Below are 14,476 nucleotides of genomic sequence, written 5' to 3'. Positions count from 1 at the left end.
TCTAGAAGTTTCTAGAATAATGTAATACACATATTTTGACATTATTTAGAAAGAAATGTGTAGCTTTGAAAAAAATTGAGTAGTTTACGGAAATCACGTAAACTACCCTGGATCCACCCCTGAAATACCAAGACAGTAGGTTGACTACTAAATACCAAGACAGTAGGTTCACTACTAAATACCAAGACAGTAGGTTCACTACTAAATACCAAGACTGTAGGTTCACTACTAAATATCAAGACAATAGGTTCTCTATTAAATACCAAGGCAGTCTAGTTTCAAAATACAAAGGTACAAGTGGATTTAAGGGCTTATATGTATATATTATAGGTTATGTATTTTTTAATAAAGGAGGAGGGGTGTTTTTTATTAGCTTTAACTGATTAGACAAGGCGTAGCCGGTGGTTTTAGACTCGATAAAACATGATGTGCGAGTTTATGGAACTGCTTCAAAAGCTTAGGAATAACTTACAAACCGTTTTGAATTACAGCGACCATACACCATGCGAACATGAAATTTTATGCTATGATAGACGTTTGTATATCAATGTTATGCACAGTAAGGTTTGTACGTCACTGCTATGCGCAGTCAGTCAGGGGCACAAGCCGCAGATATTTTATGGGTCATAGATGATTGTACATGAGACTGACCTTGGTTACGCCCTAAGTCTTTATTTAAACTTTGATGTACCCTTATCTCTGAAGGCATTTAAGTTGTTAAATGGAAAATATTAATCAATGTGCAATATTTAATTTTACAATAATGTACACATTTCTAGCGCGGTGATTGGCCCGTGTAGGGCTTGGGGCGAGCGAGAGAGAGGGACTAGAGGGGCCTCTGGTCACACGAGACGACAGCCTAACTTTCACAAGTTCAGAATGCTAATGAGCACAGGGTTAAAGACGTCCGTAGCTGAAATTGGGGTTAGAAACCCCACAAGGAGCCCAATTTAGATTAAAGTGAGTGGTGAAAATAAAATCGGAAAAATTAAATAATTAATTATTTTTTAAATTCGAGATTAAGATAATGTCCTCCGTAATGCGAAAGAGTGAAAAAATCAATAAAAAATGCAGTAGAAAATTTTTTTCGAGCGCGCCTTTGTTTTCCTATTTAATTTCCCTATGGTATCTGATGTTGATCTTACGTATATACTTATTTCAATAAAGTTAGTCAGCAAAAACCTAGAAAGTTGAGATCACTGAGGATCATGGGAAACAATTTATTTCAAACAAATAGAGCTTTTTTTGATAAACTGCAATTTGAGGATGTTCAGAAGAGGTGAGACTATAACTGGTATTATTATACATTTTACTAAGTACCTCAATTCTGATTGGTCGAGAGCCCTCAGCCAATCCCTGATATCGTGTGAACTCGACATGATAAATGTATTATCTGTAGGTTTTCCTACAGATAATACATTTATCATGTCAAGTTCATTCAAGGTCACGCTGTGGTAGCTTTGCCAAGGGCATTGAGATCTATCCATCGAGATGGCATCCTCACGCTTTGCTTCGCTTTCCGAAGAAGAAATAAATAATCTCTTAGAAGAAAAAGATTCAAAAAATACGAAAAGGTCGACAAAAGGGAGCGTAAAAGTCTTCAGCGAATACCTAAAGGAGAAAAAACTTCAAGAACCAAAGGAGAAGAAATCGTTAGCCGAAATGTTGAAGTCATTTTACGCAGAAGCAAGAAAAAGCAACGGCGATTTATATTCCAAAAGCTCTCTCCACAGCTTAAGGTTTGGACTCAATAGACACTTCAAAAATACCCAAGGAACTGACATCATAAACGATCCAGAATTTGGTGAGGCAAATAAAGTTTTTCTAGCACAGTGTGTTGATCTTAAAAAACAAGGACTCGGCAAAATTCAACACAAACCTCCAATCCTCGAAAATGATCTTAAAAAACTCTATGAGTGTGGAGTTTTTGGCTTACAAGACCCAAGAACACTGCAAAACAAAGTATTTTTTGAGATAATGCTGTTTTTCTGCCGCCGTGGTCGTCAAAACCTCAGAGAGTTAAAAATTTCAGACTTCTCATTCAGCATAGACGACAAAGGATCTCGATATGTGTATAAAGCTGGCGACGAGCTGACAAAAAACAGGAGAGAGGACGACGACGGTTTAGAAGGAGGAATTATGTATGAAAAACCCGGACCGAACTGTCCTGTTGCCTCGTTAGAACTTTATATTAAACACTTAAATCCAAAGAACCAGTTTTTGTTCCAAAGACCGAAGAAAAACGCAAGAATTGGTGTTGACGAGATTTGTTATGACAACATGGTAGTTGGTGAACGGATGCTTGGAGAGAAAATGAAGGTTATCTCTCAAGAAGCAAAACTTTCAAAGCTGTATACCAATCACTCTATTAGAGCTACATCTCTAACCATCCTGGATAGGGCTGGTTTTGAAGCACGCCACATCATGTCGGTAAGTGGTCATAAAAGCGAGAGCAGCCTGAGGAGCTACTGTCAAACAGACATAAACACAAAAAGAAGAATGTCAGAAACCATCACTGCTGCATCACTTGGAACTGACTCTACGAGTGTAGATACTAGCATAGCTGTAAGTAGCGAAACTCTTAACTTATCGCCTACATTTACTCTTTCACAAGAAGAATTTTTGATGGGAGAGTTTAGTGTTAGCAACTCCCACTCAGAAATTTCAAAAAACTATAATTTTGTGAATTGTAACGTCACTTTCAATAGCTAGAGCTAAAGTTGTTTTTTCCTTAGCTTCCTTTTTACGAGAATGTCATTTCTTGTTTACTTCTGATACTTTAATAAGATTTTTAAGGCCATTCACTTTGGCATCTGAATTATTATAGGTTTCATTCACTCCGGCGACATTTTTGTTGTTGTTGTCGTATCCTTTAGGCTTACATAACTTATAAATTTCTCAGTTTACATAACGTTTTTATTCAGAATTTGTATTTATCTTCAGTATTATGTACAAAAACAATTATTTAAGAAATCTTTATTAACATATTTTCATATATTTTGTGAAGAATTATTGAAATATTTTCAAATAAAAATTTTGCGTTTTTCACGCGACATCATGGCGTTCATATTTCATGTCTCTATAATTTAATTTTAATTTAATTTATAATTTATTTTAAGCAATTATTGAATTCGGTTATCGCATGATATCGTAAATTATCAAAACCTCGGCTGTGTTATCTGCCTCAGCCTTCGGCTTCGGCAGATAACACAGACTCGGTCTTGATAATTTACGATATCATGCTCAACCTCATCCAATAATTGCTTAAAATATCTCAAGTCCATCAACAGTTATCAAGCGGTTGAGACGTAAAATGTATCTACCCATAATTCTGGTCGGCCTTTTTTTAACTTTATTGAAATAAGTATATATATATTCTGACAAGGGAGGAAACTACAGTCGCCGTATTTGAAGAAACAACTCACTTTAAACCACGATTTCATTTTTTGCTTACCAGCTTTCATGATGATGCAGTTTTGTCCTGAAAAAGTACACGGAAATCTCCAAAATTTCAAGTTAAATGAAAGACATCCATTAGGGTTTTTCTAAATCTTCTGTTTTTCACAGGCCTCTGTATTTCAAACGTATCAACATAACAATACAATTATTAACATACGAGGTGTGAGAATGAAATTAATGTTTTTTACGCATGCACGGGTAATTTCTTGAAAATAGATGTGAATTCTTTCTGTCACTTGCTGTGTTTGTGTATTTATCGATAATGCCGTTTCCACCATGCCCAACGTTTTTATTTTGCATTGTTGCTTTTCTGCTTGAATATATCAAAGTTTTACAAGGAAATGTAGCTCCTCCGCCTATTATTTGAATGCAATTATGCAATTTATACTAAATTTTAATGCAACTATACAAGTCTTGAACTGTAAACCACATGTGCTAATTCGAAGATATTACCCGAGGGTTGGCGCCCTGAATATTAACTCTAGAGTTTGGAACGATGTAGCCCAAACACCAGAAGATTTCTGGCTACAAACTGGAGAAACTCCGCACAGTTTACTTCGTGTAGTGAATACAGTGTACATCGATATTAATAGAAGACTTCGAAATCCGTGGAGAGTCAGGAACCGGATCAGACAGACCCGGCCGAACAATCTTTGTATTCACGATAGGGTATTGATGGTATTTATATGGCTTAGACAATATCCTACACTGGAAGTTCTTGCAGCACGTTTTGGTGTGTGGCCGTCGTGTGTTTCGGACAACATTTATCTCATTCTGCCAATCTTACATGAACATTATTTTAACCGCTACGTATCCTGGCCAAGTGAAAGGGAGTGGAACGTACACCGCAACAGGCATCAACAAGTCCCTAACGCAATTGGAGCCATAGATACTTTTGCTGTACAAATAAGTAGACCACAAGGACCACATCAGCGACTTTATTACAGACGTGATCGTGGTTTTCACTTCCTCAACAGTCATGTTATTGTTGACAATGATGGATATATTCGTTTTAGTCGTCATGGTTTCTTGGGTCATTCAACAGATGCCGACACATATAGACGACTACCCCAAATTGGACATAATCTTCAACTCAACATGCCGCCAAATACTTTCCTTCTGGCCGAAGGTGGCTACCCTTCAAGATATCCTCTCATCACACCTTTCCGTAGGATAAGGGGGCGTTACAACGCTTTGCAAGCACAAGCAAGCCGTGACCACAGACGCATCAGAGTACATGTAGAGCACCGTATAGGAGATGTCCGCATCTACCGTAGTGTACCTGGACGTCACGGGCAATTTCGTCAGAGGAGATACCTCAGTCCTTTGGTCACTGACGTCGTTATCGCATTTACAAATAGAAGAAGGCACCTTATTGCACGCATGAGAGAAATGCTCATAGACTCACTGTAAGGACACGTCATATGCATGACCGGAGATGACTATCATTAAACGGCCCGTGAAAAAAAAAAGTACGAGTCTAGTTGAAGTGTAATAATTACACTCTATCAACTGTTGAGTTAAAGCGCATGCACTAAATCCGTGATACAAATAGTAATAAACGAGTAATAAACGAGGCTTATTTGCATGCTTTTCAATTCTCATTTAATTTCATGGTTTATTCCATTCTTTGTACAAATTGGATGTTTTACTTTATACGTGAATTAAATGAACAATCTAAGAGTCATATTCAAGTTTGAATCAGAATTTTTCTCAATTGTCTAATTGAATGAATCAAGATGGAAATAAAACAGATTTCACGGGTTGATGATACCACCCTATCATATAATTCTCTATGGACGCACCTATCTCTTTCCCTCGACAATAGACTAACTAAAATGATGATAATAATCGTTTATTAACAAAAACTATTTAAGTGACACAAAGTAAGCTCGCTTTTAGTACTAGATTTTTGTATGACATGTTTGATTACAAGGTATCAAACCAACAAAAACCAAAAACATAGCATTATTGACCCATTTATCTCTGAATTTAATTGGCACTTGACTCCGAGCTGCTGGAACTCATGTCCATCCCTTGCACCTGTGCGCTCTTTAGGAGGTATTTCATATGAAGCTTTGCGGCCTTCAAACCTACGTACATAAGTTCATCGGCTTTCTTGGTTAAGGTTTTGGCCTTTTCGCCTTTCTTCAATCTTTTAGCTGGTTTTTTGCCCTTCTTCTTTTTCTTTTCGTCTGCTTTCTTAGTCATTATATGCATCTCGGCATCATCTAGTGTGTCGGTACTTTCTGCTCTATCTCCTGATTCTGATGATTGACCAAATATTTCATCGTCACACGAGAGAGTATCGTAACTTGTTCCAGGTTGATGCAGCTGATCTGCCGCTTCGCTATCCGGCACACCTCGATGAGTTACATAGAGGGTCGTCTTTGTCCTGTGCTTGAACATTCTTCATTCTCACGATTATATCTTCGGCAGTCATGTTGTTCATGCTTTTGGCGTTTCGTTCCTCTCGTTCGCGTATTTCTGGTTCATCTCTTACTTTTCTACCAATGTTTGACAGACGGTTTCTGATGGACTTGACAGCATCTTTGTTGTCGATGTTTTTAAACGCAGTTGCGTACTTCTGTTTGACATCTTCAGATTTAACAATTCCTTGTGCTTTACAAAGAAGCCTAAAATCTTTCTCCAATCATTCCCAATTGCCGCAATGGCCTGTCGATATAAGATTCTTTCCTCATCTGATATGGCGTCTTTTCTAGCATGTGCTCCATTTCCACTGCAGCTTTGAGTTCTTAGTTCTATAATGAAAGAAAAAGAAAATTCGCGGTAAATCATTTATTTTTTTTTACTAGAAACGTTATCATAACTAACAATTTACTCAAATATTTAGGTGACTTTCCATCTATGGTAGATTTTTCCACATTCATTTTACACTTGAGTAGAGCAAACGACTAATGTTGCCTGAACGTTTTGAACTTGGCGCGTGTCTAGTCTGTACTGAATATGCTAAACTCTGTCAGCTCTGGTTCGCACGGAGAAATGTACTCATAATTAGCGTAACTATAGAAACATATCATTAGCATATAAAAAACAGACCCATGTGTTTTAAACTGTGAAATACAGAAGATTTAGAAAAACTCTATTGCAATTTTCCCTAAGCCTGATATCGTGTTGAGTTATCTGTAGTTATCTTTCATTTGACAAGTAAAACCAACCAAAAAAGCGAAAAACTGTCGAACACAGAGAACTTTGTCAGAACGATTTTTCAAGAACAAAACTAGTCCTGTGGGGTGGCTGGTGGTGAGTCGTGTACACGTTACAAAAATCCTGTGCGGGAGGGTAAGTAAGGACGAAATTCGTTCTCGCCCGAGTCCTACGCAAGTAGTAATGATGAAAAGGTAAATTATACACCGTGAAAAGATGAAAAAACTTACTGACGTTTCGGATGCTAGTCCTTCGTCGGACGAAGGACTAGCGTCCGAAACGACAGTAAGTTTTTTCATCTTTTCACGGTGTATAATTTACCTTTTCATCATTACTGTTTCATTAGAAACACCGAAGCAGCTCACACTAGTTTTAAGCTAGTTATATCTTTTTCCTACGCAAGTAGTAACTTTGACATAAAATGGCAGAAAATTTTCCTGCAAGCGAAAAATTTTCTGCACAAAAATTTCACTCATAGAAATCTTGTAGGAAGAGCCAAAAGAGTTTTAAATAAATGAATCCCCCATCGTAGGGATCATTTTGATCAAGTTTTTTGTGGAGTTCGAGGTTTAAAAGACGATGAAATCGTGGTTTAAAGTGAGTTGTTTGTTCAAATATGGCGACTGAAGTTTCCTCCCTTGTCAGAGTATATACATCAGATCGACAGTGATCTACACCGATAATTCACCGATAACCGTGTGGGAGCGCAGCGGCCGAGCGAGAGACTGTGGAAAAGTCTATTCAAAATTTTGCGTGGACTCGCTGTGTTCCGTCCAGTCTCTCTCTGTATTTCAATCCTACAGTCATTTGCCTAGTTGTAGTTGAACGTTGAAATTTCGTTGATTTTCCACCCAAGATCAGGCTGTCTTCTCGTCAACTGGTACGTTAGGTAAGTCAGTATTGATGTGTTGTGGTGTAATGGCTGATTGGAACAGAGTTTCGAGATTAAAAGTGACTGGACATATGCTTTAGCTAACTAAACTCTAAATGTTTTATATCTTTGAGGTCGTTTTCGTTACGTTGATAAGCTTAAAAATTACGATTCGATTTAAATCTTAGTTATAAGTATATCTAAGTTAAGATCTTAAAATTAGCTCAATTGATATTATTTTCGGTCGTCCAAGTCAAGTCTGGAGCTCCCTTTCCTACCCTCAGCTGGTAATCTCAGCTGGTATTATGTAACATCTTGAGACAAGGCAGTTCAAACCAAGGGAGCACGGCAGACATAAATTTGTTGATTGGTCTTCCTGTGGTACATAATTTAATTGATTGGTCTTCCTGTGGTACATAATTTCATTGATCGGTCTTCCTGTGGTATGGACGCGCATGCGGTTTCTTAAAAATCTGGTTCTCAGCCAATCAGCAACAGGGAATTACCAATGCATTTTGTAGCATGCTCATCATGGTGTTTTTGGCCAGCTGTTTATCGTGAAAGCCTTGCATTAGCATAAATTAGCAATTAAAACAGCCTGGAAGATAATTTATTTCAAACATTTGCATACCGGAAACCAAAATGCCGTCACTTTGTTTCTTAATTTTGTTGCATAATTTTTTTCTTTTAATTATGCTTTGTCTGGGTTAGTCAAACAGAGGCTTTTTCTTCAGTTAGTATTGGATGTAGTGTGTTTTATATTATATGAAATACAGGCCTTCAAAACTTTTTTTATTGGAGGAAATTATAAAAGAGGAGAGAAAGAAAGGCAATCACTTTGCATTCATTTTTTGGCATTGCTACCGAAAAATTCCAAACACAAAATAATTATTGCCTTCAAAGCAATAAAGAGGCCGTAAAAAGGATTTCCGTGTGTTGGTTACTAGTGATAAAATTTTCATCGTCTTGTCAGTCGTAAAACTTGATTTCATCCTAGCGTAAAAGGCAACAGCAAGCCTTTATCTTTTGGCGAATAAAGATTACTACAATTACAATTATATAAGTAGATTTTAATACATGTACAAACGATATTTGTCTGGCAATTATTAACAGTCTTACTTTAAAGCTATAAAGGCAAAGAACAGAATGCAAATACAAAATCAAAAAACAAAAACAATAACAACCACAACAACAATGAAGCACTATAAGTACGAGATCAATCAATCGATAATTTAAATTATTCTGCTTCCAAGAATTTAAATAATTGCATATTTAAACCAAATAGTTTTTGAAAATTGTATCCAGAACTTCGAGTAACTTATCCTTCTGCTGTGATGAAATTTTGAAGCTACAGTATTATCAGCTCGAAAGATCGCTAATCAATCTCACTTTCAAGTCCCAAAGTTCGTACCAAGATGTGAACTTGCAGCGAACAAACTGTTGAACTTTCGTAAAATCAAAGAGCAAATTTATAATCAGTCGAGTACGAAATCAAAGATGACGGCATAGATAAGATGCCCTGCTCATTGGCCAAGCTGACCTGAACGCATACATTAGCAATAATTTGGCAACCCAAGTGGCCCTGGCAACCTGACATAGCATTGTTGAAAAGTTTGAAAAAGTTGCATTCCCCGTCAATATTATATATGCCGCCATCTCTGATATTTACTTGAGCCCACGCTATTTTTCGCGGATAACCGTATTCGTCAGCATACGTCATTACCACAGGAAGACCAATCAACAAATTTACGCAAAAGATCATGGTCGTCGGAGGGGGCCAAATCAATGCAAATTCACTGAAAATTGTTCTAAAACCTGTATCAATCCTCGAAGAGAAGTAGAATAGCCAGCAAACTCTCAGAATATTTTTTAGTACATATTAACACATATTATATCTGAAAATCAGGCCATTGTAGATTAAACTGTTTAGCTAGGAGCAAATTTTGTTGGATTTTCTATTGGATTTGGCGATTCTATCCCCCACATAAACAAGCAGTGACGTCATAGTGAAATAGGGCAATTCCATTTGGGCTTTCTGTGTCATTGAAAGACCCAAGGGACAACTTCTCTCCATATAAATAGGGCCTTAGGAAAGTTATAAATCTCAACCATAATTCTTTTAGAGAAAATGTTTTTTATCAAAAAGGCAGTACTTTATACTAAAAAGGTGAAAAGAAAAATGCAAATGAGCATTAAAAAATTTTTTTTTCTACATAAATAAGCCTAAAGGCATGGCAGCCATTTTGGTGTGCTAAACATTTTAAAATGTCCAATACGTCAAAATGGCCGCCATGCCTTTATAATATTGTATATTTTAATATACAATATTATAAAGGCATGCGGCCATTTTGATATAAGCTTTGTCTGTTGTTTCACAGAGTGGAACAATTACAAAAAAGCAAGGCTCCAAACTAGTGAAAGCCCAAAGATTAAATTGGAACCTGGAAGTTGAATTGTGAGGAGGGAGAAAAAGCGGAGAACCTGTAGAAAAATCCTCAAAACACAGGAAAGAACCAGCACACAATTCTACTCACATACTACATGTACACCGACAACAGCCAGTCACATTGATGAACGGCAGCCCATGCCACCTGTGCTTCCCTACTTTGGACTCTCACCTCTTGAGTCTTGGAATTTATTTTCAGACCCAGCATTAAATGTGAGTAGCCTTTCTTAGGTTTCTCATGATTCAATCTGGGGTTTTCTCTGAGATGACCAAAAATTTCAAGTTGTTTTTCAAGGCTTTTAATACTCCCATTTCGAGTTCACCTTTGCTCAGTCTTAGCCTTGATTGTGTACAAATGTGTTCTTTTGTTTTATTAAGGTCCATTGTATAGTAAGAAATGTACGCACTAAGGAACGATACGAGTTGATTAAAATGCCACGGGTTTTGGTTGAATAACTGAATATTACAACGCACAACCAAGTCCAAGACTGAGCAAAGAGAATTCGAAACTGGAGTATTAAAGGGGGACTAGCACTAAAATCTTTGGAAATTTAATTCGGCTGAAACGTCAATGGAATGATCTTTAAGGGTTTAATAATCACTGGTTAAAGTTTTTTTTTTATACTCCAATGGGAAGTATTATATTTTTATGAATTTTCATAGGTGTCTGCCACGTCATTCACTCAACAGTAAAGATTGCTCCATACATTTCTTTGTAAATAACTTAATGTTTTACTTTAATTCTATTAAGCCCAAAGGTCCTCTTAGGGACTTAACATACATAACTTGTGGTTAAAATCATTTAATGGTATCTTTTCTTCAATACTGAGTATAAAACTAGAAAATATTTTAGTTACAAAATGCAAAGAAATCTATGGAGCAGTGTTGAGTGTATGACTTCACTATAAAAAATTTGCAAAAATATAATACTTCCCATCCGAATATCAAAAAAAACCAGTGATTGTTAGACCTTTAAGGCTCTTTCCAGTAGAAGTTTCGGCTGAATTTAAAAATTTGGACGATTTTCATGTTATTCCCCCTTTAAGGACAAATAACTTACAAATTATGCAAATAACAATAAACAAATGAATAATGAGCATAAGCATAAATACTGACCAGTTAGTGTGGAACCAGATCTTGTAACCACAAAATTTTAATTTTAATTAAGCATTTATTTAAAGTGCTCATAAGCCTTTACACAATATTTTCAGAATTGATTCTTTAAATAGTGAATAGTTGATTTTGAAAATAATTCGCCATTTGAATGTCGGGTCTTACGAAGATACGAAGGTTTATATTTCCAATATGTTAATGACTATGACGTAACATAAGGGATTTGAGTTATTTTGTGGCAACTTTTAATACTGAACGCTGGACATTTTTTGAAAACAAATTTGTAAGAACCTTTACGTGAGTCACGAGTAAAAGGGTGATGCTTTTAAGGTACTGTAATCCAGAACGAGTGCAGTGTTGTATATTAAATGATCCCTTATGTTACGTCATAGTCATTAACATATTGGGAATAAAAACCTTCGTATCTCAAAGAGCCGACATTCAAATGACGAAATATTTTCACAATCAACTATCCACTATCTAAAGAATCAATTCTGAAAATATTGTGCAAAGGCTTATAAGCACTTTAACAATGTAGTTAAAAGTGTATGATAATGAATCCATTTTGTCAATATAAATTATTCCAAGCCACTAACAACAAAATTTTCTATTTGATAATACTACCAAAGCAATTATTTTATATTTTCATTGCGGTAAAAATATGGTTCATATGTAAACATAAAAACTCATAAAAAACCAAAACATCCTTACGTAAAAAGCGTAAGTAAGCTTACTTTTTGCTCACCCCATTTTGACCAGTTTTCAAGTCTGTTTTTAGCTTATAGTCTTGATTTGTCCTAATATATAAAAAAATTTGGGGTTCGATTAAAGACATCAAAGGTAAATTTCTCTAAACCTGATATTGTATTGGAATATCTGTGGTTCTCTCTCGTTTTTCATTAAGTAAAAGAGATTCAAAGCCTAAAACTGTCAGCCTTGGAAAATTCTGTCGAAAAAAATCTTACAAGAACAAAACTAGCCCCTGGGGGTGGTGGTGAGTTGTGTACAAAATTCCGAAGTGGGAGAGTATACTCGCTCAAAGAAAACGATGTAGTGCATTTCAATTCAATTTTTGTGCATGGTTTTTATCATGGGAGACATTATCTTCATCTCGAATAAAAAATATTGAAGACTTTTTCCCAGATTTTATTTTTACCTTTCAGATTCAATCAAATCGGGCTCCCTGTGACTTGCATATCGGAAGCTCCACTTTTAGGCAGTGCCTAAATATATATTATGTATTACCTAAAAGTCTAAGGGACACTTGTTATGATTTGGGGTAACTTTATGTCAAGAGGAATTGTTCTGTTTACTCATTAAGCTTGGGCATATGGTCCCATTTTAAAGCATGTCATGTCATGTGTCAGTAAGTACACTCACCTTTCTGGTTTCTCGTTTGGTTCCAGGACTTGGCATAGCATGTGAATAGAAATTAGAATTGATTTGGAGGTTTTTCGCAGTTTTTCAAGCTCCCTCTGCAAAACCAACATGCACAGTAACCTCTAACTCCATTTTTGAGTAACCATACCCTGACATAGATCAGCCCAGTAGTACACTCACCTCTCACCTTTGGGACTTGGGCTCGACTTGGGTTCAAATTAAGCGTGCACTGACTTAGATCCACCCAGAGGTTGTTTAAGAGTTTGACATGTGAGTTAGCCGTGCCCTGACTTACACAAGGGCGGATCCAGGGGGAGGGTCAGGGGGGTCACAACCCCCCGTCATTCCTGAGGTCAAATGGGCTTCCTGTGGTAAAAATGCGACTGGGATTCCTTTGCGAACAAAATTTACCCCAAGACCCTTCCTTCAAAAAACCCTGGATCCGCCCTTGTTACATCAGCCCAGATGTTGTTTCATGGTACCAATAAATTTTCAAGTATTTTTGTTTTTTTTGTAAGAAAAATATTTTAACATTGCAGCATTCTTGGGAATGAATTGACTGGTGATCGGATGTTGGTGTCTGCAACGCATGACAGATTTGAAGATTGAAATTTTGACACAATTGAAGATTTATAAGATGATCAAGAAATAACTAATGGAGATGGAAAAAAATACAAGCATTTCATTAAAGGATACGATAGGAAATAAAGGAAATAAAGATAATGGTTTGGGGGAAGACAAAACGAATAGAAACAATTCACCTGAAAGTAGAGTCCTAATAAAAGAAGAACCAAAAGAAGTTTTCTCTGAGCAGGCAAATAATGGTAGTGAGATTGATTTTAGTATGAATTTTGTGCTCAATAATCATTCAGAAGACTCTGAGTTGATATTGAATGTGATGCATGTAGACAGCAGTGACCTGCAAGTGATTGAAGACCTTGATACAGAAAATGTTACAAGAAATGATTACCGCCAAAAAAATGCAGAAATACCTCAAAATGCTAGCAACGAAGCTAAAATAGCTGAGCAGCAAGTCGTAAGCAAAAACTTCATCTGTAACTTGTGCAATTTGCACGTGGAATCGGATGCGTTCTATGATCATCTTAAAACACATTGCAGTGAAAAGTCTTGCGTGTGTCCACTTTGTCAAAAGACGTTTAAAACGAAAAGGTCTCTCCTCAAACACGTTCAAAATCATGTGAAAAATTATAAATTTGCAGTCAATGCCACTAACGAGTCAGAAAGTGATAGCAATGAAATAGAAGAGGATGAAGAATTTATCCTTGCCGGTTTGAAGTCAACGGACAGAAGGCAATGTAGGTACTGCAACAAGGTATTTAGACGCAGGGGCCACCTTGAGTGTCATGAACGTATCCATACAGGTGATAAACCATACAAGTGTATACACTGTGATAAAGCATTTGCAAGAAAGGATGGACTTCGCTTGCATGAACATGTCCATTCAGGTGTCAGACCATACAAATGCAAACAATGTGACAAAGCATTTCCAAGACAAAGTTCACTAACGGAACATGAACGTATTCATACAGGGTTAAGGACGTATAAATGTAAACAGTGTAACAAGGCATTTTTAACTGATTCCCATATGCGAATACATGAACGTACACATACCGGGGAAAAACCTTACAACTGTGCCCGATGCAACATGTCATTTGCACGAAAAACTGATTTAAAGAGACATGAAGTTAGTCACACAGGAGCCAAACCATACAGATGTATCTACTGTGATAAATGTTTTACTCGACAAAATGATGTAAAGAGACATGAGCTGATTCATACAGGTGCCGATAAACCATACAAGTGTGATGACTGCCAGGGGTGGATCCAGGGTAGTTTACGTGATTTCCGTAAACTACTCAATTTTTTTCAAAGCTACACATTTCTTTCTAAATAATGTCAAAATATGTGTATTACATTATTCTAGAAACTTCTAGAAACAACTCACTTGGTTGTTTTTCAGTTAATTATTAAGGAAAAGTCAAACAAAAATGAGTAATCTCGTCATTTCTGCCGATTTA

At 36.5% G+C, this 14,476-nt stretch overlaps 2 protein-coding genes across 3 annotated transcripts; both read left to right on the top strand.

Annotated features, from left to right (window-relative positions):
• Nucleotides 1-1,308: 1,308 nt before the first annotated feature.
• On the top strand, nt 1,309-2,935 carry LOC148912437 (uncharacterized protein KIAA1958-like). Its single transcript, XM_089027136.1, has one exon. The coding sequence runs from the start codon at nt 1,492-1,494 to the stop codon at nt 2,710-2,712; it is 1,221 nt and encodes a 406-aa protein (XP_088883262.1). The 5' UTR covers nt 1,309-1,491; the 3' UTR covers nt 2,713-2,935.
• A 4,428-nt stretch (nt 2,936-7,363) lies between these two features.
• Nucleotides 7,364-14,402, top strand: LOC148912436 (uncharacterized). 2 transcript variants are annotated; one of them, XM_089027400.1, is made up of 3 exons: nt 7,364-7,516; nt 9,877-10,157; nt 12,977-14,402. In XM_089027400.1, the coding sequence occupies exon 3, from the start codon at nt 13,093-13,095 to the stop codon at nt 14,350-14,352; it is 1,260 nt and encodes a 419-aa protein (XP_088883526.1). In that variant the 5' UTR covers nt 7,364-7,516; nt 9,877-10,157; nt 12,977-13,092; the 3' UTR covers nt 14,353-14,402. The 2 variants fall into 2 exon arrangements, with proteins under 2 accessions (XP_088883526.1, XP_088883527.1); XM_089027401.1 differs by lacking the exon at nt 9,877-10,157.
• Nucleotides 14,403-14,476: the final 74 nt, after the last annotated feature.

This window comes from Actinia tenebrosa, unplaced genomic scaffold (genome assembly GCF_029948245.1).
Source record: "Actinia tenebrosa isolate PJP-AT-01 unplaced genomic scaffold, QUT_ActTen_1.0 PGA_scaffold11__36_contigs__length_13525064, whole genome shotgun sequence".
NCBI classification, from domain to species: domain Eukaryota; kingdom Metazoa; phylum Cnidaria; class Anthozoa; order Actiniaria; family Actiniidae; genus Actinia; species Actinia tenebrosa.
Note: the sequence above shows the minus strand (reverse complement) of the source record. Positions and strands in the feature narration are given on the sequence as shown.